A 25,571-nucleotide genomic window follows, 5' to 3' on the forward strand; every position below is an offset into this window, starting at 1 on the left:
TGCATCCTCCCTCCTCCTTCTGGACAGTAATTTCTCTTAATGTCTCCCATTGTGCTGTTACAAGTGTCAATGCAGTGAAATGGATTGTGAATCCAACTGAAGTTATAACTAACCTGGCAGAACAGATGTTTTTAGTCTTTATCAGTTTTTAGACAGGGTCTGTATCGGTACAACACGAACACTTAAGACTGGCCAAGGAAAGGAATGAATAGCTGGGACTGGGAGGAAGAATGGGTCTAGCTGTCACTGGCAGTGTTGTCCTGTATTGCAGTTCCATCATCCATCAACCCAGCAAAAGTCTTCAATTTATGAATCTCAGATGTATGTTTTTCTTCGCTGTGTCTCATTAACTTCCAGCTCAATTTTGTCTCATTTATGGTATAAGAAGCTTAGCTACCTACCTCTGGGACTGCGAATTGCACGTTTTGGTACCAGAAACCTAAAAATTTAGATAACTGACAAAGCGTAATTCTTAATTACCGTGTGCTTCAGTTGCTTGAAATGGGAATGTAATATTTTTTCTATCAACTTATTTGCATCAGATGGGGGATGTTTAAACATCATTGTATGGGTTAGAAATGGGGAAAATTCTGCATGTTTTGTCTGTTTTTTTTTTGGGGGGGACGGGGTTTACTCGTGCTATGTGATATGTGAATGTGATTTCGCAAGTCATTGGAAGTGCACTTGAATGCATAGTTAGCCAGTTTTTTTTTCCTTCCTATTAGAACTGAAAGGGAGTGGAAAATTATTTTGGTTTTCAACAAGTGTGTTTTGGCATCTTGCTTTTATTGCCAAAAGGAAATGACTCCTCACAGCTCCTTAAAAAAGGGATGTGTATCGGGGTGGAAAAGTGTCTGTGAACCTAGTCAGACAAGCTAAAGGCTTCCTACTTGATATTTTTTCCAAAGTGGTTTTAATTGCCAGACTAACACATCTGTACTGATAACTTTAAAGTTTCAAATAAACAAGCATTTAAAGGGTTTGATGTGCATGTTAGTTCCCTTCCTCTGAGTACTTGAACTTGGAGCGAATGCTACAAGGCTGTCAGCACCTGAACATGTGTGTGTTACTGATCCCAGACCATACGTGGTCAGTAAATATATTCTCAAAAGGTTCTTGTAGCACCTGATACGTGAAGTCTGACCTCTGCAGTTTTCAGAAACTGTTCTCAGTCCCCTGACTTTTACTAACTTACCAGATGATGTACCGTAAGTACAGGCAGCTGTGACAATGTCCCAATAAAATTATACCTGTTTGCTGCTTACATACTTATTTTGACAAGCTAATTACTGGCTCCAGTAATCAAGTTACCAAAACAGACTGGCAATAAAGTTGAAACCAAGCTCTCCAAACAGACACAAAAAGGTCCACAGGAGGCAGCTTGAGGCACTGTAAGCCATTGTATGTGGGGTTATGCAAGCCAGACACCAGCTCTTGCGTTCGTGTGTTAGGTGGCCGGTGAACTTGTGGTTCCCGCAGCTCCTCCCGTGCCTCCCTCGGAGCCTCCCCGCAAGGCGTTCAGCGGCCGGAGTCCCTCAGCGGCCGGAGTCCCTCAGCGGGCCGCGGCTGCCCCCCGGGCCCTTCCCGCGCGCGGGGCTGCGCTGCGCCCTGGCGGCGGCCGAGCGGAGCGGGGCCTGCTGCCGGCAGGGCAGGAGCAGGCGGGCGGCCGCCGCTCGGCGCCGCGGGGCCCCGCAGGGACCAGGGGGCCGGGAGCGGCCCGGGGAGCCCAGCGCGGGACTGCGGCTGCCGAGGGGACGGGCGGCCGAGGCGGGTGGCGCGCCTGCGGGCTGAGCTTGGAGACGGCGAGGGGGGAAAAGATCGCGCTGCGGTTTTGCGCCGCCTGAAAGAGGATTGCAGGGGCACGGGCAGGCTCCCGAGAGGCGGAGAGAAAGGCAGAACGCAACTGACAGAACGCACGGGTTCCCCAAAAGAAATCCCGGTTGAAAAGAAGGAAAAAGTTTGACTGTGAGGGTGGAGCAGGTTGCCCAGAGAGACTGGGGGGCCTCTGTCCTTGGAGACTTGGAAAAGTATCTGTGCTTTAAGTTGGGTGTTGCAACAAGCTTGGGACACGGTGACTCCCAGCGGTCCCTTCCAACCTAAATTATTCTGTGATTCTTCGACAGTCTTAATTATTTTTGGTCCTTATGGCCAGAACTACTTTCAGCTTTATTCCGCTAACTTCATGACAAAAATATTGATTGCATGCAATTTTGATGTTTCTTCTTTTCTACCAACTGGCGTTATATTTCCAGTTGCCTTTATGAATGTCACGAGAGGTACATAAAATATATCCAGCTGTTCGCATTAGACACGAATTGCTGTATTTCTTTCAGTGCTTATTCAGCCCTGAACAGTCCTGTTAATGTAACAAATGGCTGTGAAGAGCCAGCTCTGAGTCTGTGCAGTGGGTGACAATGAAGCTGGTACTGCAGGAGAACCCGCATCTTGATGCAAATTAGGAATTCAGACCAGATTGATCTCTGGAACAAAAAGACCCCACCAGGAAAAATGTCTAGTCTGATTTTTTTTCTTTTTTTTTTTCTCTCCTTCCCTTACAGAGCATCTTTCTAACTTGTAGAATCCATGGCACCTCTATATTTGAATCCTAGGCCTAGTCTGCTTATGTGATAGCTTTGTGTTTCAATGTGTGCCCTCCTTTTCGGAGAAAATTTCACTCCTAATTAATTTCCCGCTGTTTTTAATTATTTTACTTTTTTAACCCCTCTTTCTGATGCATACAACTTGTCTGCTGGAGAATAACCCTCTTTCCTAGAGGTTTTGATTGAAAGATCAGAAATAATTGAGAAGTGAATCTTCTAATCCCTGTGTGAAGAGGTATCTATATATAGGAAAACCTCAATTTCTGGTCTTTTTTATAGAAGGAAGTCATCCAGCTCATAATTTAGAGATGTAACATTTTAATAGCTAAAGGAAACAATTGGCTGCTGGTGAAATTTGAAGGTCTAGGTCCATTTATACAATTTGAGATGAAATATTAACCATTTATATATTTAAATGCCTTTTAAGTGGAATGTTTACTTTTCCTTTCCTCCTTGTTTACAGTGGAAAAAGTAATTATCCTGCATGATAGAACAGGCAAGAAAACACGAGGGAGCAGAATTAGTACTGATTTAGTATTTGCTATTTTTTGCTAGAATAGGAAGAATAATCTCGTACAATTCCTGTATAGCAATAGAACATGAGGGTAAGAAGGGGGGAGGCTACAGGTTGCTTTGTAGAATAAATCAATAAAATCAAAACTCCAGATTTTAATGCATCTCTTCAGATTTACAACAGACACATTATGTAGTCTTTTGAAATAAGAACAAAAAAACCCGAACTTATTTTATGTTCAGGTATGCAACCCAAGAAACTTTTTGGTCTCACCTGTGTTAAAATGACATCTTTTTTCTGTGTTAAGGTTCAACTTTTTCTCCTCCTTCCCCCTTCAGTCTGACTGCTCAGTCCTACTTTTTCTCTTGTGCCAGTTCCATTCACCTTTTTTTTGTTACGCTTTATTTTTCATTTTGCATATATATTTATATATATACACACACACAGGTGGTGTGTATGGCTTTACTTTGGAAGTATTTATATTTCAAAAATACATATTTTTATATTATATATATAAATTCATGTATGTATATGTGCATATATAGGGCTATATGCAACATAGATATTATAAAACAGAGAACCAACAGGCAGTTCTGAATAATTCAAAGACATTTAAGCAGAATTCAACATATTCTAACACTTTGTGCTAACCTTTCCCTGGTACATAAAATACCTACAGTGTTCTGGATTATCTAAAGCAAATTATCTAGGTTTGGAACTAACCAGGTCTAATCTGCCAAATCTATAGTCTCGCTTTACTGAGCTGGACTATGCTAGGGCAGAATGCATTGGTCTTCACGTCAGGTCCCACTCTGCCTACCACTTTTTTTGAAAGCCCCTGAAATCTCTGAAGAGAGCTGTTTACTAATTTTCCCGAAGGTGAACACCCACATATGTTCTCACCAGCACAGAACACCGGATTATCCAACTCCCTGCCTCAGTTAGTCAAGGTATCACGTTACCTGCTATTTATATGATGCTGCTTTCCTTATCAGCTGCTTTCTTCCACTTCTTTATATTCTCTCCATTCTTGACCATTCAGAACTGGATTCCATTGCACTGAAAGAGGAAGGATGTTTTCTTATAGTGGTCCCAGCTTCAGTGTGATCCAGTGATCAAATGCACCTGCAGACAATTTCAGACAGTAGCATTTAAAGGTGAAATAAGTTCTTCTCTCTGCAACTCACTTTAGCTGTACAATACAAAAAGATGGTCAGAAGCTCATTATAAATATATACACACACATCTAAAATTTTATAGATATGTATCTAAAATATCTATATACCAATTTCAAGATAAAACAAAGGATAGTCATGAATTAGCTGAGAGAAACAACTTTGTTACTTTAGTACTCATTATGAATATTGTACTCCCTGTGAATTGTCTGAAGTCGAAATCAAAAGCCTGGGACTAAAGTTTTATTCAGTTGTCTGGTTCATTATGAATAACCTTTGGAGGGAGCAGGAACAAAGCTTATTTACCTGAGCATAAAGGAGTAATTTCCTCTTATCTTCATTGTTCCTGCCAGTTCTGGTAAGTCTCCAGGTCTGGAATACCATTTTAATAATGCCATTCTCTACCTGTACACTTGTTTTGCAGGAAAAAGTTTCTGACGATGATAATCTCATTTACATGCTATTTTAAAAATTATGCTGTCGTTGAATTGTAGAATAATTTCCATAAGAAGGGACAACCAGGGGTCATCTAGAATGACCACCTGCTCAAATCAGGTTGCTGAAAATTAAATTATATTTTAATTTGAAATCAGTTAACGTTCGCATTTTTGTCTTGTCTCTAAATCCTGCTGAAGTCAATTGCAACTTCAAGCACTCAGCATTTTTTTAAAGTGGGCCCACTTTCATTTAGAGGCATTAGTATCATAATAAAAACTCTGTCTGTGGTGATTTTAAAACCCTGGCTCCAATTTTTAAAATGTAATGCATGCTGCTGTGGGTACAGCAAAGGAATTCTGATACAGAAATAAAGTTACACAAGATGAATGGATAAAATAATTCGTGGCTATGGAAAAAAGACCCAGTAATTTTCTTTTTTTATTGATGGAAAATTATCTATATTTCATGAGGAGAATGAGAGAGTCGAGACTTGAATAGTTAAGAGACTACTCTTGCTACCAGTCTGAGCACTGTGAGGGAAAGACATTTAAATAAGGCCTTTTATGTTTTTTATGTGTAGATATTTTAAGAAAACGAAATGATATTTTTATTCTGATTTCTGGAGGAATCCTGACTAAATGGGCACTTAATTTTCCATTCCATAGGGCCAGCTTTGAAATAAACTGCTGGGAAATATTTATAGTAACACATGCTCTTTAAAAGTAACTTCTCAGGCTACACTGTAGATATCTTAAATTCTTAAAGTCTTTGCTATTATAGATAAATAACCATGACATTCCTGGAGTGGAAAAATCTTAGCTTTGCTAATTTAGGCAATTGTATTTACAATCAAGTTATTTGTATTTTATTTTTAAATTTGTAAGCGGTTTGGACTATTCAGTTTCAGAAGGCCAGAATGGTATGACATAATATATGGAATAGACTGTAATTTTTTATTGTGTGACTTACTCCTTTCCCCAGAGCAGCTGTGGCTGCCCCATCCCTGGCAGTGCCCAAGGCCAGGCTGGATGGGGCTGGGGGCAGCCTGGGCTGGTGGGAGGGGGCCCTGCCCAGGGCAGGGGGCTGGAGCCAGGGGGTCTTTGATGTCCCGTCCAACCCAAGCCATTCTGTGATCATCTGTGATGATTCTAATGGTCAGTGCACCAGATCCCATCTTTAAAAGAGGGCTCCTAGTAATCCGGTGTGAACCGTGAGTTCTAGCGAACAGAAAATCGTCGTTAGCTCGTGCATTGCTTAGCACAGGTGCTTTCCCCTGTCCCGTTAAACCCCTAAACAAACAGGCTGCAGTTCCGTTTCGCCTAGTTTCATCTCTGTGGCTACTGCTGAAGGTAGCAGCGCTGTTCTCATGCCGCCCTTGCTTCGGCTGTAGTGCCCGAATGCCACAGGGTGAGTCAGGTTGTTCCCTGATTCGATGGAAAACAAATGGTGTTTGTCCGCATAGCTCTTGTGTTGTGTGGCCAGGGCGGTGGGCGACAGGGTAGGAAGGCTCTCCTGACTGTACGCTGCTCGCCCAGCGAGCTACGCATTACGTGGGATTGCACGCGGGAAACAAAGGGGCTTGGGAGAGCAAAGAGGTGTCTGAGGTGATCCTGTTACAGCCAGTGCAAATACAGTGGAAATCAGCGAAGTGGGAGTCCCCTGCAACTGTCTGAAACTGGTGCTGGTCTCTTAGCTGCAGAACAGACAGCTTGGGCCCGCCAGCTCTGCTGTGGCAGCAGCTGTGAGTTTGTTACCATTTCGGTAGAAGAGGATGTCGTTCTCCAGAGCCACAAACAGGCACACTGACCTCCTGTGTGTATTTGACTTCACCCGAGTCTCCAGAAGAAACCTGAATTCTTTCAAATATAAAGGAGGAGTTTTGCCTTTGATTTTTTTTTTTTAAATGCTTCGTAAGTTTCATAGGACATAAGCCTTCCTGCATGTTCTTACTCTTTTTACATCCTTGCTGGTAGATTCTTTTCCCTTATTTGTTCTCAAATGTTTCCTCCGTAGCGTGTTTATCTTTTTATAGTACTAGATGTTTGCGTAGTTAGAAAAATGATTACAAAGATTATATTGTGTAAGCGCCTAGTGTTTCTTCTGCTTAGACTACGTGATATGCTGCTGCTGTTTCCTAGAAAATTACTGTGGTCAGATTGTCATCTAGTCTGTTTGGGACAGTAAGGTATTGTTTCAACACTGTTCTTGTGTGTCTGGATGGGGTGGCCCTTTTTCAACTGCTTTCACTACTGCAAGCCTCTTTTTTTTTTTTTTTTTTTTTTGCCCCTTGACTGCCACGTGGTAGAGCAAGCAGTAGATAAAAGGCAGTATTGATGACAGTGATGGTCATCTTGGAATGTGGTGCACAGCAGTTGTAATAACTTTATATAAAGCAAAAAGCTGGATGAGCAGAGTGCTCTTAGATTTTACATAATCAAAATAAGCTAGTTTCTGCTTTGCCGCTTGTCCATGTAAATATTAATATTCGTAGTGAAAAGAAAAAAATAAATAAAAATAAGGCTGTGTTCAGGAGTTTATGGTTTTTGTCGATAAGCAAATGTAAATGACTTTTAACCTGAGAAGCTGTGTGTATTTGTGCTCTTAAAATGTGCCTCTGTTTGAAATAGTAGATGAAGCAATAAGTAAATGAAAGTTTCTTCATATGGAAACCATCCTCCTCATACACAAGGGATTTCTCTCCCCCAAACCCTCCCTTGGCTTGGTGCTAGGAGGCAGCCCTGGGGTGTGGCTGCTATGAGATATAACTGAAGGTGTCGGAATTTTCCTCCAACGTTGTGTTACGTGGGTTTTTATATTTACCAGCTTCCTCGCAGATTCTTTCACTTGTCTTTTACTAGTTTCTTTTTGTTTATGCTTCAGGATAATTGATCAAATGTTGCGTTAGATTTTACTTTGGTGTTCTTTTAATTTGAAATAACAGAAAAATACACCTCAAAGGATGGGTCTTAGGGGATTAGTAGTGAGGTCACAAGTATAAAGGAGAGTTTCTAACTTAATGGCCTAGTGTGACATTTCAGAACTTGTGCTTTTTTCAGTACGTCAGTTTTAGAAGAACTTACCTGACACGGATTAATGTTGGTTTTTGCTTATGATCCATGTGAATTTGTGGGTACTTCTGAATGTCTAGGTCTTTAGTTGATATGACAAAGTATTTTAAAGGGAAATAAAACTAGTTTTATTATCTAATGGATGAAACAAAAACTATAATTTCCTCTTGTCTCCTATCTTATCAATTCTTTTTCTTTTCCATATCTCTAAGTCAACATAGTTTTTCTTTCTTCAGAAGACAACTAACTGATGCTGATGTTGATCCAGTTGTGTTGGATGAACGCCAAGAACTTTCGGAATTATTTAGAACATAAAACATTGTTTTCTCTGAGATACAGTTGAGGAATGAGGAGGTACGGAGAAATTCAAAGAGGTGACAATAGAAAGAGGAGAAAATATAAAAGCATGTAAAACCATTCACTTGTTTTTAGTTTTAGCCTATCTTTCAGAACTGGAAATGATTCTAAATTTCTTCAGCTAAATGAGTAGCTATAATTTTCCTGGGTAATGATATGGGTCTGCTCTCTGCTATCTTTGTTGAACTTCTGCATGGATTGCTATTAAAGTAGTAGGTTGAATTTCAGCTTCAGTATTCATTCAGGTCATGCCTGCACTTGTCCAGCAGTCTTGAACATACCCAAGGATGGAGATTCCACAACCTCTCTGGGCAGCCTGCTTTAGTATTTGGTGACACTCATAAAGAAAAAAAAAAAAAAAAGTTCTGCAGGGGCTTTCTAGACATTCCCTGGGCACATTTTACAAGTTCATTGCATTGTTACTCCATTTCTAACCTTCTGCAGTGCCTCCTGACAGATTCTCTGAGTGTGCTAGGACTCTTGTTCAGCTCTTTGGTTCAGGATAGCCTTGTGAAATCTCCACCCCCTTGCTAAACTCACTCTGCCCCTCCTATCTTCTTGGATGGCACTTGGTTTCATGTCAGATATTTGCACCTCCTGGTTTTAATTCCTTTGCATGAGCAAGGTGACTGCATGGCACAGGTACAACTCAGTTTACCATCACTTACTGTAGTGGTGTGAAACCTTTGCAGCTGGGTGGTTTTGAGCTCTCTGAAGTACTCGCCAGGGAATTGAGTTTGCTGCAAGCTGATCTCGCCTACCTTTTCAAATCTACTGATCCTTCTAGTCTAAATGCTAAGTCTTGTAATGCGTGAGGAAGTTCTTAACGTGTGGGTTTTGTTACCTGATACTGTGAAACGTCCCAGTGGTTCTGCTGGTGCCTGACGTTTGCTGACAGCTTTGTCTGCATTTTATTTAAAAAGACCCCTTTTTGTACCTGCACTGTATAGCCCAGCCATGCACGGTTCTAGTTCCATGTTTTGCTTAGGGGGAAAAAACATGTGGCTAGCAATTTACAGAAAGATACGTAGCTTATTTTTGACTGTCATCTTTCCCGAAGCCCTCTTAGGAATCAGTGAAGAAGCAGCCTGCTTGTGGTAACCATTTATTATTTTTTTTCCTTTCCAAGTTGTTAGATGATGAGAGATGCTTTTGTTGGGGAGTGTGGGGGTGGACCTGCAAGGTCTACAAGGTCTCTTGGCTTCTGGAATAAGACTTAGCTCTTAAAGCCATTTCTTCTGTCTGCCTAGACATGGTAAGTCCTTTGAAAACAAAGAAGCAACAGCAAAGAACCCTGTGCCTGGGAACACATAGCTGTTCTGGTTAGCTGCTCAGAGCTTGTGGTCTGTTGTCTGTCTTTGCCTCCTTGAACTGTCTGATTATCTTGTGATCAAGGTCATAGTGCAGAGAAAGGCCAAAAAATTAAGTTCTGTAACTTTCACATTGATTTCACAGAAGAAATTCTCACACTCCGCAGGAATTCAAGATTAAGGTATTTAGAAATCTGTTTTTGAGTATTCATTTAGTGTAGTCATTTAGTACTTTAATTGTTTTTTATTTGGGAATCTTTCTCACTGCTGGAAGCAACTGAAGAGTTATTTGGTGCATGGCTTAAGTCTGGGCTGCCCCAGAAGGGTGGTCCCAGTGAGGTGTTCCCACCAGCATGGGCAGCAGGGAGGGCGCAGCCGTTCCCCTTCAGCCTGGCATTGTACTGACCATACCACGCTGTGCAAGTGTTAGGAAAACCATCTTATGGCATGGTGTGGAGGCTTATCCTACAAGCTTTCAGCATCTAGGTTAGTTGTTCTGGTTCAGTCTTAATGCTTGATACATGTACCAGATGTACATACTTACAGATGGAAAAATTGCAGGCAGTTGTCTTGGTTTGATAACGCCGGTTGTAGGGCCTCTTGTTTGCGGACATTAAATACATAAATACAAAGATGACGCTTAAATTTTGTTTCTCTTATTGTTCTGGAGATGACCTACTAAACTGTGTTCCGTTTCTTTCCATTAGCCTAAGTAGCTCTTTCTTATGGTATAGTAAAATATAGACTGAGCAGTTTTGAGCTTTATCTTTACATAAACATATATTTAAATCTGAAATGTGTAACTCAAAGTTCAGAGCAAATTTACAGTTTGCATGCTGTCTGTGCTACGCACCTGTGACATAAGAAAAACATTTAGTATTGAGCTCTGCCCCTGTTGAATTAAAGCAATCATTGATTAGATATTTGTTGCCAAGATTAAGTACTATTTTAATTACTTCCTTCTTTTGTATAAGAAGTTGTTTTTACAGCGACTGTAGACAGAAATAGCTATGAGGTTAAGAGCCTGAAATAGCTTCTTAGTATTAGTTTGATTGTTGATTTTTTTTCCCCTTAGCTGGAAGTTGTTTAAGCTGTCCCTTGTGTTATTGCTCCCAACGCAGATGGCTTTCTGCCTTTGTTTCGGTTACCGGATGGGATATTGTTGGTTCGGCACCAGTGCCACAGTGCGTTCTGCAGCTCGGTCCGTGACTCACGCTCACAGCCACCTCGGGCTGGCAGTCAGCGCTGTTCTCCGCATAAATACTTGCTCTCTTTTCACCCCCGTGATGTCAGCTCCTGGTGGAAACTGGGTGCTGACTGTGAAAGGCACTAACCTGTTTCGTTGAGGAAGGAAATATTAAGTAAGTGCCTGAAAGCAAGAATAGCTTCCCAGCATGCTCAGATCAGTGTAACGATGGCTCTTCCCTTTTTGGCTGAAAATGTAAAGAGGCATCAGAAACTTCTTAAATTCTGTGTTGAAAGTCAGTAATTGTAAGCAGATACCTTAGAAGAACTTTCTAACTCTGCTTCGTGCTGTCTAGGTTAGAGGTACATAGCGGCGTTTTTAAGTCCCGCTTCTTTGAATTTTCAACCTGCATTGGTGTACCAACCTTGCAACCATCGCAGATGTCGTAGGAAAACCTCCAGAAGAGGATTCCGATATATAATATCTTACGCTGAGTTAAAATAGAAATTACAAGTGAAATAACTACATGGAACAGATTAATGTTGTTTCTCGTTGCTTCTGCTCCTGTTAAACTAGTACTTTATAGTAAGTTGTATGTTCTATAAGTCAGCTTTACCGTGATGACTGTGGAAAGCAGCTGCCAGCAGGCTGTGATTACGCAAGTATGAGCGCAAGTATGAAAAAGCTTTAGTTTTAGATCATTCCAGTGAATTTTCTGTGACTGCTATTGTCAGTTGCAACAAAACTGAAGCAAAGATATGGACACAAAAAGTTGAATAGTAATACCCCATTTAAGGAGTAGCTCGCTGAAGATAAACTAATTGGTAATAAGGAACTACACATTTCCTAAGACTTTGGGGGTAGGTTCTGTGTTTTTTGTTTTTTTTTTTTTTATAGTGTTATGTGTTGCATGATGGGGTTAAGTTTTATTTCTTTCCTTTAGCCAACTTAAAGAGATCACTCACCAAGATAGATCCATGGATGAGTGAAGGGATGGATTTGTAAAGATCTAGTAATTAAGATAAGGTATTTTCATGCCTGACTTGTTTTTGTCACCAGGTCTACCTGCTCCCCCTCACCCCCAGTCCTTTTTGTTTTGATTCCATCTAAATTATTTATTATTATTATTTTTTGGAAATAAGAACCTAATGATAATAAACTATTGTTTGATGATGATGATAATAAAAGCTCCCTAATTGTTGCATCTGTTGAGTAAAAATGTTTACTTATGTATTTCTGTTTTCTGAAAGTTAAAAGTTTTTTTCCTGTTTGTTTTTACTAAAAAATGTACTGTAATTTTATCTAGTAGAAGCACAGCATTGACATCCATATCTTTAGCGTAGTAACAAGATGTGTTGGTCGCATTCATGTTCATGTACGTCTCCACAGCTTCAGGAAGGCTGAACAGAAAGGCTTTCAAATGGGTCTTGTTACTCAGTGTGTTTACTTGGCAGGTCGAGGTGAGACTTACGTGCGGTGTCTCATATCTAACCAGCTTTTAACAGGCAAGCCGAGAGCACAGGTGCAGCAACAAATGGCTGCTTTCAGTAGTTAGCTGGGCACCATGTGGGGTTTAGACTTGCTATTCCGTTGGTGACTGATGAGCTTTAGGAGGTTTCAGTTCCTTCTAACCAGTACAGTCTCTGTCTGTCCTGGAGGTTTTCTTCTCCTAAAATTTTCCAGATGCCGAAACGAACCGTTTTGTATTTTTCCAGAATCTGAAGGGATAGAAACCAGTTCTAAGAACGATGCAAAGATATGGACTGGGAATATTTTGGAGTGGTGGTTTTAAAAGGTACTAGCTGTTTAAAAATGATGATCAGTAAAAATTACCCCTGAGCAGCCCTTGGTAATGTTTATAAAATATGAATAGCTTATTTGTCAATAACAAGTTATGCAGCTGTAGTAGGTTTTGTGCTGCTGCTGTATAGCGTTACCCGCTGTAGGCATGTTCAGCCTTGCCCTGTGCTGCTTGGCTTTGCTTGATTTATTTCATTGCAAGCTGTCTGTATCAAATCAAAGAGTGCAAAGAGACTTCCTGAAGTAGCACTTCTGTGTCCCTGTTGTCAGTGAGGACCATGATGCGTGCGACAACGGATTGTTTGGTTTAAAGGCCTAGCAACTTTAAAGAGTTTTAAATTGAGTTGTATTTCTGTAAAATAAGAATATCAAACAAACCTAACTTAACGAAGCATTAACTTCTGTGCATCATAACATCTGGATTTATTTACTGGTGCTGTGACTTTTCTGAAATGAAGCTGTTTACCAAAGAAAAAGGATGAGAAGCTGGAGAGGGAGGGGAGTGAAGCACCTCTGCTTCCGCTATAGTGTGCTATTAAGGTTTCTTGGTTGCTTGCTTTGGGAAGAAAAACAATAATGAACTGCTTCGGGTTTGGAAAACTATTCATGAATGTGTTGCATAGATGTTTGGGAAGTTTGATGCACAGCATAATAATTATCTATAGTTCTACGGCATGACCAAGTGAAGCAGGTGCATACTGATGAAGGTATACATACACGTACAGCATGTGGAGAAAGGATTCCTTTTTAAAGATGGATTTTGCATAGTGACTTAAAAGGAAAAATAAAGTGTTAAGCAGACTTCTTTGCCATGTAGTCACTGGTACTGACCGGATTTCATATGCTCATTGTGCTCATTTTATTTTTTCTCTTTTCATGATGATGCTCTGTGATGCTGTAAAGAGCAGCCCAGTGTATTGCTTGCGTCTTGCTTTTTCTGCTGGTGCTGTAGTGAGGGAAACAGCTTTTGTTAAGCAGAAGGCCTGATTTCAGAGCAGGGAGGGGATCCGGAAGAGACGGGAAGGAGTGATGAAAGTAGGGGGAAGCTGCAGTCGTAGTGGAGTTGCACCACAATCTGTTGGTTTGGGTTGGCTTGTTTTTTTTCAACGAGTGGTGGTTTCTCATCGTGTTGTCCAACAAGAGTTAGACAGCTGTGGAGTTAAATTCTTCTGTCCTTCTCGGAGAAACCTTTGGTACAATCTTTTACAACTTCCCATCGCTTTGCCAGCTGAAGGACATTGTCTGGATGACGAGGAAGCTAAATACTTGTGTTTCCCTTTCAATCACTGTTCACTCATCTTGAGAGAATTAATTGAAAAGATGAGACTTGGAAGGTCCAAACCACTAGTAGTACTATTAAGAGTAACTGAAAACTGAAATTTGAAAAACTGAAATATAAAGCACAAGTTATCAAGAATCCAGGGAAGTGAGATGGAGAAGATGGCACAAAGGCTTTTCCCCTACCCTGCAGTGGGTGTAGTTTACACAGTGAGTTGAATTCAAAGGAGATGATAATCTAAATTTATTTTCTGACTTTGTTTTAGCTAGCCTCTAATTAGTTATTTTTTTCTTTTATAGCTTAGTATAAATTATGTAAACACCACAACAAGAGTGCTTTACCAGGCAAGTGCTCTTATTATACTAAATGGAATTAATGAGTAAAACTATGAATATGTGTTTGCAATACTAGCATTTGAGACCCTAAACTTGCAAGCTGAGCTGCACAAGCAGACTTATGTAAACTTTCCAAAAGCTTTAAAATGTGTGTCTAATTATAGAAGGTTAAGTATACTGAATTTAAATTTTTTTTTTCCTAAGGCCATGTGGTTATGATATTGTTGAGATTCCATAATGCCTCCTGCCGTGACAGACAGCCTTGACATCTGGGCAGTGGATTCACAGATTGGTGCTGATGGCTCAATATCTGTGGACTTCCTATTGCCCACTGGAATCTACATCAACCTGGATGTCCCTCGAGATGCCACCATATCTCATATTAAACAGGTAATACCAAATGGCCAATTAACTTATATTTGGAATGTGTTCTGTTTCTGATTTTTATATGCCTTTTGGCAAATCAAGTAGTGAATCTGGGTAGGCATAAAAAATAAAGGTACATTCATAGCAGAATGATTGATACAGATGTATGTCTCTGGGGGTTTTGAATGTTTTTGGGCAGACGTCAAGGTCCAAAAAAACCCTTCTTGCTGATGGGTACACTTCAGCAGAGATTACCATGATTGTTCTATGTTAATACTGAATTGCCACATCTAAACTTTTAACATACCATTAATACATTGTACATTTATTTAACATTTCTCTGATAAGTGTGGAAACAGGAGATGCTGTGTCTGATTTGATTTTTAATATAGAAGTCATATATTGTGCTCCTGTTTCGTTTGATGGACACCAAAGGTGGATGCCTTAAAAACTACATATGCCACTTCTTAAGTTTGTGTACAAGTGCCTTGTTGGGGCATCACTTAAAAAAAAGAATGAAAATCCTTGATTTATTTGCTGTGTGAAAGGTCTCTTTCTAAAATGAGTGTGAAAAATCCTTGTCTGTTTATTCAAAGGAAACAATTTTCTTTACCAAAGAAGGGCACTGACCTTTTTATTTTTTTAAACGTTTTTAATTCTTTTGGGACGTGATACTGTGGATTTTGTATTTTGAAAGACAGTGTTACAAACAGTTCACCCAGAGAATATCTTGTGTAATTGTAAAAGGATGGAATTAATAAAATCTGGTTGCTAAAATTCCAAGTTTTTTTTTTCTGTTCAAATTTGAGCAGTGGATTTGATCTGTTCTTGTTTTTGGTGTTTTTCAAATGCCTAGCAGGGGATAGCACAGTAACAATAACATCTTCTGCACTCTTTAAGCCCACGCTTGTAACACTGGGTAAGAGTACTTCTGTGTTAGTTTTCATACTGATGTGCTGTAACATAGATCTGAAGTTATGGAAATTCTGTGAATTTGGTGCATTGTTTTGACTGTGAAAATGTTCGAAATAAAGTTGATGAGGATAAACAGAGAGCTTACAAAACTTACAGTCAAGACGGAGGGACAAATTTATGTGCATTCTTATCTGAGCCTGTCACTGCAGAGGAGCACAGGCTGTATTAGTGCTTTATGATCTTTCTTCATTGATCCCTTATTTTATTAGAAGAAATACTTTTATCATTTTATCACAGTTATATTTCCTGGAATTACTTCTGTGGTCAAAATAGCAATAGAATGCCTAGGATAGGTATACCCTCAGGTTACAGAGGGAATTCATGGCAGTGGTGGGCAGGGAAGCAGATCTCTGGAGGATGAGTGTGGTACCTTTAGCCTTCAGCCCATCTTTCCTTTCTGGACTACGTGAAAGACAGAAGTTGGGTAGTAAAATTACTTGAAAGGATAAAGGAAAGACTTCTAATCTAAGTGAATCTAAGTTGAAAGTGTGCATATAATTGTGGCTTCTTAGATCCAGAAGTCATTAAACTAAAATAGTTTCTCACAACTCTGTAACATCCTTTTGCCAGGCAAATGTTGATAATATGAAGGTAGCATTAAAATAGCTCACCTAGCTATGGGTTCTTAGAACTTACTGATGTCTTCCTTTTTCAGGCTGATTCCATTTAACTTTATTCTTGTTACAGAAAATTCGTAACCTCATGCTTGCATTTGTCTTTATTTTTTTTTTCCTGTGAAATATATTGTTAATGGAAAAATAATGTGAATTTGTTTTAATGACTTGCGTGTTCTTTGCTCTTCCTTTCCTCTCAGCTTTAATTTAGACACATCACTCTTAATTCGTCCTTTAGTACAAATTTTACTTGAAGGATTTTAGGCATGGCATGTATGGATCTTTGCAGATCCATGGAATTCCTTAATTAAAAGAACTTCTTTTTCTTAAGTGGTATAGTAAATATCTGGTTGCCTTGCATATAAGAGGTTACTTTTAACCATTTCCTTTGATGTGGATTGAGATTGGAGTCTTGCTGTTAGGTAATGCCATCTAGTAATAAAGTCACAGACTCTGTTGAAAAAGGGCTTGTTATTAAAGCTTGACATGTGCAAGAATACGTGCTTTAAAGCCTTTTAGTAATAGGGTTGTTGTTTTTAAGGTTGTTGGTTTTTTTTCCTTCAAGTTTAATAAACATGAAGAACTTATGAACTTAGGCTGGTTAGTAACAGGTGTGTATTATGCACAAAAAGTAATATTTTGTTTGTTCTGTACCAACTTAGTTTTTCCATTAAAATAATAATAAAAAATATTGAAAGTAAATTTTTGCAGTTTTCCTCATGAAGAGTTATATTAAGAGTTGAATCACTTTGCTGTTTCCAAGTGAAAACTGCCTCTAGGCTTGGTAAACATAAACATAAGGATGGAAATTCAAATTTCAACATCAAGATTCAGTATGACTAGCTGTGAGAATCAAGAAGGATGCTTTCTGGGGGAAAACATTAGATTTCAGCATTGAAAATAAATGTTAATGGAACATCACTAAACACCAGAGAGCGACACTGAAAATGACACAGAAGTGGCTGTCTCTGTTTTTCATGTCAGCAGCACAGAGAACTAGTTCTTTTTCTAGCTTTGTCGTCTTTCCTGCAATAAATAGTAGTCCTTCTACTTAAAGTAGGAGCGCTTGACTCACAGCTCAACTAGGGGTTGGGTTAAATTACATTTTCTTTAAAACTGAAGCCTGTAGCTGAAATGGCAAGTAAACTGCTTGGAGAATTTCCTCTAAATTTGTCTTCACAAAAAGCTCCTCTTGTTTTGGGCTGTCTTAAAAGCTGACTCAAAAAAATGAAGGAATGCTTCCAAATGAAGCGAAGGAAGTGGGGTACGTAAGGAAATAACCACAGGTTTAAAGAATAATCGACTGACCTTTCATTGGATAGTGGCCACGTGAGGGTAACTTTGGAAAAGCGTAGTAGGTGACTTACAATAACAAGTAACCTGCTTCTTGAGCATAATAAACTTCTAAAAGAAAATTGAAAAGGGTTATTTCTCATTCCATTCCACTGCCTGGTTAGCAAGCGTGTTGTTTGTTAATTCCTATTCAGTCTGATGGTGTTCACTTCTTGATAGAAATCATTTTCTTTATTTAAGTAGTAGCTTCAAGTAATTAATTGTACTCCTGGCTTGAAACTTTCTAGATGCTAAAATACTCTTTTTAAGCAGTGGACCACTTGGTTTTGTAGAAGAAATGAGAATGTTACTAGGAATTGAAGTGATCTATGTTTTGTGCTATACTCAAATACTTGAAATGATTCTGACTAGAAAAATGACGTTGTTGTAGTAAAAGGTTAACCTGGGCAACAACGGCTTAGTTGGTCAGATAACAATCTGTGGGTAAATTATGAAAAAGCTGATAGTACTTGCAACTGATAAAGAATTTAAAAAACATGTATGTAAGTGCCAACAATAAGGGACCTGTGTGGCCTTTTTGACGTTTGCAACACATCGAACCTTAACATGCTTATAAACAGGTACTGTTGATACTTAGCTGTTTTTCAGAGAAAAGGAGGACTTTCATGGAAATCACTGAATTTAAAACAAAAATGAAAACGTAGCGTAGTGTATTAACAGCTTTGTTCCCAGCACATTGCTGTGACAAGCCCTAATTTGGGGATATTTGTATTTATAAACAGAGGACTTGAGAGCAAGTGTAAGGAATTTGTCTTGTGTGAGGAACTGTTAAGATTAAAATAAGTGGGGGAAAAATGAAAAATAGCCATTATTTGAGGGCTGGGGAATTAAAAAAATAAATAAATTTCTGCAGACGCTGTAATTCTACCAGGCCAGTACTGTGGGTGATGGTGAGTGTCTGCTTTCAGTGGGAGTCAGTTTTGGGAACTTGATCTTTATAAATATTATGATGCTTAAGGGTTATAATAAGTACTAGTATCTGGAAATTATAGCCAACTCAAACTAAAATGGAACCACAGATCCTTAAGTAATGTAATTAGCTAATGGAGGATAACACAGAGGAAATCATAGATTTGGTGTCTTTTGATATCTTTGAAATAGAAATTTTTGTTCTAGGCCAAACAAAGCTTTTGCACAGATAGGCGCAATGTACTGGGATACATTTTTGGAAGGCAGACTTGGTCGTATGAATCTCTGAAATATATGCAGGTGTTTTCAGCTTGGCAAAAGGAGTTCAGTTCAACTTTTTTTTTAAGGTTTTTCAAGAAAGATTTTGTTTGTTATTGATCCTGCAATTCCTGTTTCAAAATAAGTTTTAGAAACAAATCCTTAAAATCTAAACCTTTAAAAGTAGGACAAAAACATTCTCACAGACAAATTTTAATAGTATTTAGATAAAAGAGAGTTCTATTTTGTTTCCAAATTTAATGTCTGGGAAGAATTTATGATGGTGACCTGCAAGTAGCTTACAAATAAATTTATTCTGAGCTTCTATAGACAACAGGGGATTTCTTATTCAGAAATCAGTTCTATAGTGGGAACACACTGACCATATATTACAATCGTCACAAGGCTGGGTGCAGCTGGGTGTGTGTGTAAATATCAGGTATAGATGTGTCTCGAGGAAGGAGGATCTTTGATAGGAGGTGATGGGAATGGGTGGAGGAGAATGACAGTTTGCTGGTTGGCACCAAAAACATCTGCCTCCAAAATCAGTAATGCTCTATTGTCCTAGTGAGTGACAGCCACAGTCCTGCAACTTTTCTGGAAATGGGACTGTATAGTGTCAGTGCCAGGATGAGCATCAGGATGAGGGTTAGCGCTGCCCTTCTCATCACCTCCCATTACTTGTCCCTGTGTACTTTTAACCTCTGGGATGTTTATGCATACTAGTTACTGCATAAAAATAACCACATGATAGAAAGTAAAACAAAGACAAAGCAAATGTATAATGATATATAGGGATAAAAATGAACCAAGTTAACAAACATACTATTTTTTTTTTCCCTCCAGCTGTTATGGAAGCAGGCACATAGCTATCCACTCTTCCATCTCCTTATGGAGATTGACTCTTACATGTTCTCATGTGTGAATCAAACTGCTGTACATGAAGAATTAGAGGATGAAACACGAAGACTTTGTGATGTTAGACCCTTTCTTCCTGTCCTTAAACTAGTGACAAGGAATTGTGATCCAGGAGAAAAGTTGGATTCCAAAATAGGTGTCCTCATAGGCAAAGGTAATTACATTTACTTTTCATTTTTCAAAAACTTTGTTTTGTAAGAGGGTTTTATTTGCTAACAATGGAAAAAAAAATAAAATATTTTCCTTCTCTTTTTGTCCCTGACAAAATTTCCCTTTCTCAAACAAGTATTGATAAAGTTTAAAATAATTTAAACACTAAAGATGAAATGTCTGAAAGTTGGTGAAAGCTACTCTGTATTGCAGTTCAGCACTGTATGATATTACTGCACAAAAGGAGCAAATTTTATCTTATATGATGGGAGAAAAATTTATATTATTATTATTAAGTGATGGAAAGCATAACCCCTGAAAAGTGTTACCATCTAACAACAAAGTGGATACACAGAGGGAACTAGAAATTACTATGGGTTTGGTATACATGTTTTCTGAGTTGGTTAACAATGTAATTCTTGGTTTTGCTCTCAATTGTAGTGCTGATTTTCAGCAAACAATGAAAAGCTATTTTTAAAGGTTTTACAGTAACTTGTTCTTGATGTTATTTCAGAATTTTCAGCTTTTAAATTAGTCTGGTTATACACTAAAGATTGACAGGGTCATGTGAGGTCGTACCTCTTGTTTTAAGACAATGAACCATTGTTAGCTCTTTTATAAAGACTGCAGGTTTTGTTTAGATTTCAGCAGTATGCTGTCTGCGTATTTGTTAAAACCAACAATGGAAACAGTTAGATAGTTTAACCATTCAAACATTCTGAGAGATTACATGAAATTCATGTTCTTTGGTTGCATATTTTGCTTACCGTAGCTGCACAGGATCCTTCTTTCAGCAACCCCTATTCTGTACCTCAGTAGTGAAAAAATGTCTTCCAGTCTAAGCTTATAAACTTAGTGTTTCATTCTAAAAGGTGTTTAGTGCTTTTTGCAATTTGGACAATGTCCTTCAAAGTTTGGGAGAAACACTCTTGCAGGTCCTAAACTTCCTGAAGTACTGAAGAACCACAGCAGTGGGGGCTCTCCACTGCGTATTCTTCCTTTGTATATTTTGGAAAACGAACTTTATTGGACTTGGATTGGTTGAACTTTCAGTGCTGTCACTTTTACTTGAGTAGAGGGTTTATTTTAATCACTTGGAAAAATCAAGAATAAATTTATCTATTTGCAGTCCCACTCTCATTTTTTTGCCTTTTAAAGAAAATCTAAAAGGCACTGTCATCTTTCAGGGGGCAGAGGGGGAAGATGATAGCTTAAAAACACTTCCTCCCATATGCATTTGTTATGATGCATTTACTGCGCTTTGTTTGCATCGTCTCTTGTCAGGAGAGACATTAAACTTCCCAATCTATTTCAAAATCAGGGTGAGGTTGGATTTCCCATTTAATGTTAAGCGAAGCATTGGTTCTTGCTGTTTAAACAATCATGCCAGGCTGCATGGGAATTATGAAAATAACTTTGCAAGTCCACTGATGTACAGGAGGATGTACAACCCAACTCACTTTTGAGCACTCACTTTAGATGGAATATCTGAAGAAAACCACTTATACAACCTTACTTTAAGATAATAAAGGTTTGGGGAGGGGTGGTGAATAGATAATCTGTACAGGTAGGTACAAATCACTTTGACTGTACTCTTCTAGGTCTCCATGAGTTCGATGCTTTACAAGATCCTGAAGTGAATGACTTCCGAGCTAAAATGCGGAGAATCAGTGAGGAAAAAATACAGTCACTCGTGGGTCTTTCCTGGATGGACTGGTTAAAGCACACTTACCCACCAGAACAGGAACCTGTTATCCCAGAGAACTTCCAAGATAAGCTGTATAGTGGAAATCTTGTAGTGGCCATTCATTTTGATAACTGCCAGGTAGGAATGGTTATTCATCATATTTAATGTGCTATTCTTAATTCTGATCTGAGATAGAATGTGATTGATCATGCAAGAGAAATAGAATATCAATGTTATGGTTTTTGATTCAGAAAGCAAATTCTTTTACCGGGTTGATTGACTTTTGAAAGAAAGGGAGGAAGCCAATGGCCAGTCATGAACTGAACTTCTGAAGTCAAATTGTAGTTCTACTTTTTTGCTTTTAAAGTGAAAATATACAGCTCTTACATTTTGTATTATTTCATGTTAATTTAAAACATAGAACATACTTCCAAGTTGTCACATTTTTTTTTGGCCAACTATTATTGTGTGACTTCACTGGGGATCAGTTGTTGGTCCAGGAGATGCTGATGAATTGGGAGATGCTGTATTTAAAACGTTTCTTTATGTGCGTGGTTCATTTTTTAACATCTTTAGGGTTAATCTGCTAATTAGTTGAGAAATAAGTGCAAAAAAGATGAATTATTATTCCCTAAATTAATAAATATTAACTGAAACCAAGAGTTACCTTTTTGTTTCTTGTAGTCCAGCTAACAGACCCCATAGCTTATTTCTGAAAGAAAAAAAAATTAGTTTCCTCATAAAACTACTGTACTTCATTGTTTTGATGATAAAGTTGCTCTGATTCTGCCTGAGTCTACCAATTCTCATCCACATTTTTACACTGTTCTTTTTAGTAACAGTGAGGTGTCAGCACGGGGAACCTTAAAATCTTAGAAGTGTGCAATAATATATCAGACTATTTTTATTGTCCTTTTAGACCCAGTTGGTAGGTACTGACGTTCTAATGATTAAGCTGATTTTATTTACAAAGCTTTATTATTTCTGATACTGTCTTTATTAATGCTAAAAAAAATATCCAAAATAATAAATCATACCTGACTCCGGAAACACTAAGCACAGAGATGAATACTGCACTTGGTAACCAGTAAGTAACCGGCTGATGTTGGGTGCGTAGGTGTTTTTACAAAAACAAGCAAAAACCACAAACAACATAACAAAACCCCTACATCTTAGTGGAGGACTTGCAGTTTTGCAGGAAGAACGAGAATATGTATTTGTCAGCTTTTAATGAAAATATTGTGTATATATACACATGATAACGGTACAAAAGGAGTGCAGAAGTTCATGCTGGTACAAAATGCATTTGCCTGCCACTGTAATAGCTTAGGCTGCTGACATTTCAAATGTTTCAGATGCTTCTGCTGCCAGTTCTGACCTTCAAAGCTATTAACAGTTCAAATCAGAGCTGTTTTTTAGAGCAGTAAACTCTGTTCCAAACTACTTGCACTGACTACTAAAAATCATCTCAGGAGAATTAAATAGGAAAGTATTGATACTGTTGTGTCCTTTCAGTAGGAACACTGCAAGAAATAGAGAACAATATAAAACCAATCTAATCAGCTCTGGAGCAAGAGAAAGAAGCTGATCCACATTTCTGTGATACACATGTAAAGACCTACAAGTTGGAAGTAAAGCAGCTGTCACAGGGCACCAACTTCCTGGGAAGAAAAGATTTCATTCCCTGTCTACTCACTGTCAATTATGACAGGAGAAGAAAGCCTTCACTGTTTGGCAGAATTTGGAACAGGGGAAGCTGTTGTGAGCCATGCAGAAACTGAGAAAATAAAAAATGAATTTTGTCTGACTTTACACAGTTAGATTTTTCCATTAGGGCTGCTTGGCTTCTTACTGCTAACCTTCTATATAAATAAAACACGAGTAATAAGAATGAGAGTCAGATGACACTTTGTTTGTAAATAACTGCTCTTAGCATGTTTACATGTTCATGAATGCGTGCACAAAAAGAATAAAAAGCAAGCACCAGAACTTGACGAAATCAATATTTGCAAATACAGGTGTGCAGAACATAATATGGTAGATGAATGGAGAAGAAAGATTTCACAGAGGACCTTCATTTACATTTCTTTAAATGCATGTAAACCTTTCTTTTCCCCTAGTTTAAAAAGCAGTAACTTCTTACCTTTACCTTTTTAAAATCAGAAATCAAAACTAAAGATACTATAGATATACATAAATAGCCTTTAAAAGCTTGATTAGAATTTTGCTTTGCAAATGTGGAGTCTTTCCACATTGTATTCAGAATGCTATGGGTATTTGCTGCTATGCCTGTTTTCTGTACTGCCCCCAGATTAGACAGTGTTTCTGTACATAAATCACATTAACAGTTTACTCTGCTTTATTACTTGAAACATTATTTTTCTTCTGAGTACAATGATATATAGAGGATAACTAGGTAGCGGCCAAAAAGGAGAAAAAATGACACATCTAATACTGATAAATACCATTAAATGCATACATAACTTTTTTTTCTCTCATTCACGTTCTAAAATGTAAGGTTCTAGATCAACATCCTGATTTAGAAGCCTTTAAATCACTGTTGAGTCAGTTATCTTTTTCAATAATTGAGACCAATGCTGTGAATGTGAACTTGTTTTCTAAGAATTTTAAACATATACATGAGCCACATGCACATTTGACCTTGAATTATTCCATGATGCATCTAGTACAACAATAGCTTAGTAGAAATTGTAAGATGAGTAGCAAACTAAAATTTAATTTTATGAATTTGAAACAACTCTTTGCAGCTTAATTTAAAGCATGCAAAATCACAAATTGAAAGCCAGAGTGGGCTAAATATGGTAAGTTTAATATAAAGATCAATTTCTTTCCAGTAGAGGTTCCCCAAATGTGCTACTGATCTGCTATTGATTCTGTTTCAGTAAAATCTAAAAATAGCACGAAAATCTGAAATAGTTTGTTCAGCTTTGTTTTATTTGAATTTGGATAAAGTCCTGCATTTTAAAAATACCTACGATATTAAAATAGTTTGAGAATTGGCCATTTTGGGAGCTTTTATTGCTCCAACTGCGCTGAAGATGTCAAGGTTAAAAATGGCCTATTTTAACACTTTAACAGTGTAGAAAAGTTAAAGTAGACCATTTTAAACTGAGCAGTAACACTGAATGCTCAGGTTGGAACAGAGACACATATGAGAATATTTAACTGTAAGATAGCTTAAAGTTGCACAAATCTGTATCAGTTATATATTTCTTGGAAGCCTATTTTTAAAGATTCATCCAAATATATCAGAAACTGTTTTAAAAATTACCTGAATTACTTTATTTCTAATATATTCAGATATTTTCAAAAACTTAAGATTTTATTCGTTATGTATGCTACAGTTTAAGTCTTGTATGTCTGATGGCGATGGGTTTGATATCAGCATCCCTGTTTGTGTTTTGTTAGGATGTATTTAGTTTTCAGGTGTCTCCTAACATGAATCCCATCAAGTTGAACGAGCTAGCAATCCGAAAACGTTTGACTATCCATGGAAAAGAAGATGAGGAAATTGATCCTGCTGATTATGTGCTGCAAGTTAGTGGGAGGCTAGAGTACGTTTTCGGTGATCACCCATTAATTCAGTTTCAGGTACATAAAGCTCTTTCTAATTTAATGTAATGATTAGTTTCTGGAGCCTTGGCCAAAATTTCACCATACATCATATGCCATCAGATGGTGAGCAAAGCTGTGCTTCCTCCTCCTGTCTGCTGCACTTTCCAATTGTAAAATACTTATGCACCATTTCCTTAGTATCTTTGCAATATAATACAGCTTCTTTGATTTAGAAGTTGTTGTAGGAATATTCTGTTAATAGCTATTTTCCATGGTCTTTTAGTATATACGCAACTGTGTGATGAACAGGACTCTTCCTCAGCTGACTCTAGTTGAATGTTGTACCATAAAGAAAATGTGTGAGCAGGAGATGATTGCCATAGAAGCTGCCATAAACCGAAAATCATCCAACCTTCCTCTTCCTCTGCCACCAAAAAAAACAAGGACAACAACTGTAAGTTGATGTGGAGAGTATGCAATATCCAAAAGGAAAAGAGAATTGTGGAATATAAATCACAATGCCTGGGATTTCTGCTGCTACTTCTGTTTCCCAGTGTAGGTCTCCTTGGTCTACTCAGAGCCCCCAGTTGCTTGTCAGAAATAGCAGGCCTTGTGGCTTTTGGGATAATTTTTACGTACTCTTGCCTCCTTCTTGCCCTCTTCCTGGCTTCCACAAAAAGACCCACTGTCCCCTTTTCATTGC

General features: G+C 38.3%; 1 protein-coding gene across 9 annotated transcripts in view; it reads left to right on the top strand.

Annotated features, from left to right (window-relative positions):
• Positions 1-25,571, top strand: part of PIK3CB (phosphatidylinositol-4,5-bisphosphate 3-kinase catalytic subunit beta) — a 109,337-nt gene that overhangs the window by 51,278 nt on the left and 32,488 nt on the right. For 8 of the 9 annotated variants that reach the window (XM_083849300.1, XM_083849303.1, XM_083849302.1 and 5 more), the window contains 5 exons: positions 14,267-14,452; positions 19,384-19,609; positions 21,207-21,430; positions 24,722-24,904; positions 25,152-25,322. In XM_083849300.1, the coding sequence (XP_083705426.1) occupies positions 14,300-14,452; positions 19,384-19,609; positions 21,207-21,430; positions 24,722-24,904; positions 25,152-25,322 (957 nt within the window). In that variant the 5' untranslated portion in view covers positions 14,267-14,299. Of the gene's footprint in view, positions 1-3,593; positions 4,648-14,266; positions 14,453-19,383; positions 19,610-21,206; positions 21,431-24,721; positions 24,905-25,151; positions 25,323-25,571 lie in introns of those variants that run through there. The other variant, XM_083849307.1, reaches the window with a different exon arrangement.

This window comes from Anser anser (assembly GCF_964211835.1).
Source record: "Anser anser genome assembly, chromosome: 9".
In the NCBI taxonomy this organism is placed as follows: Eukaryota; Metazoa; Chordata; class Aves; order Anseriformes; family Anatidae; genus Anser; species Anser anser.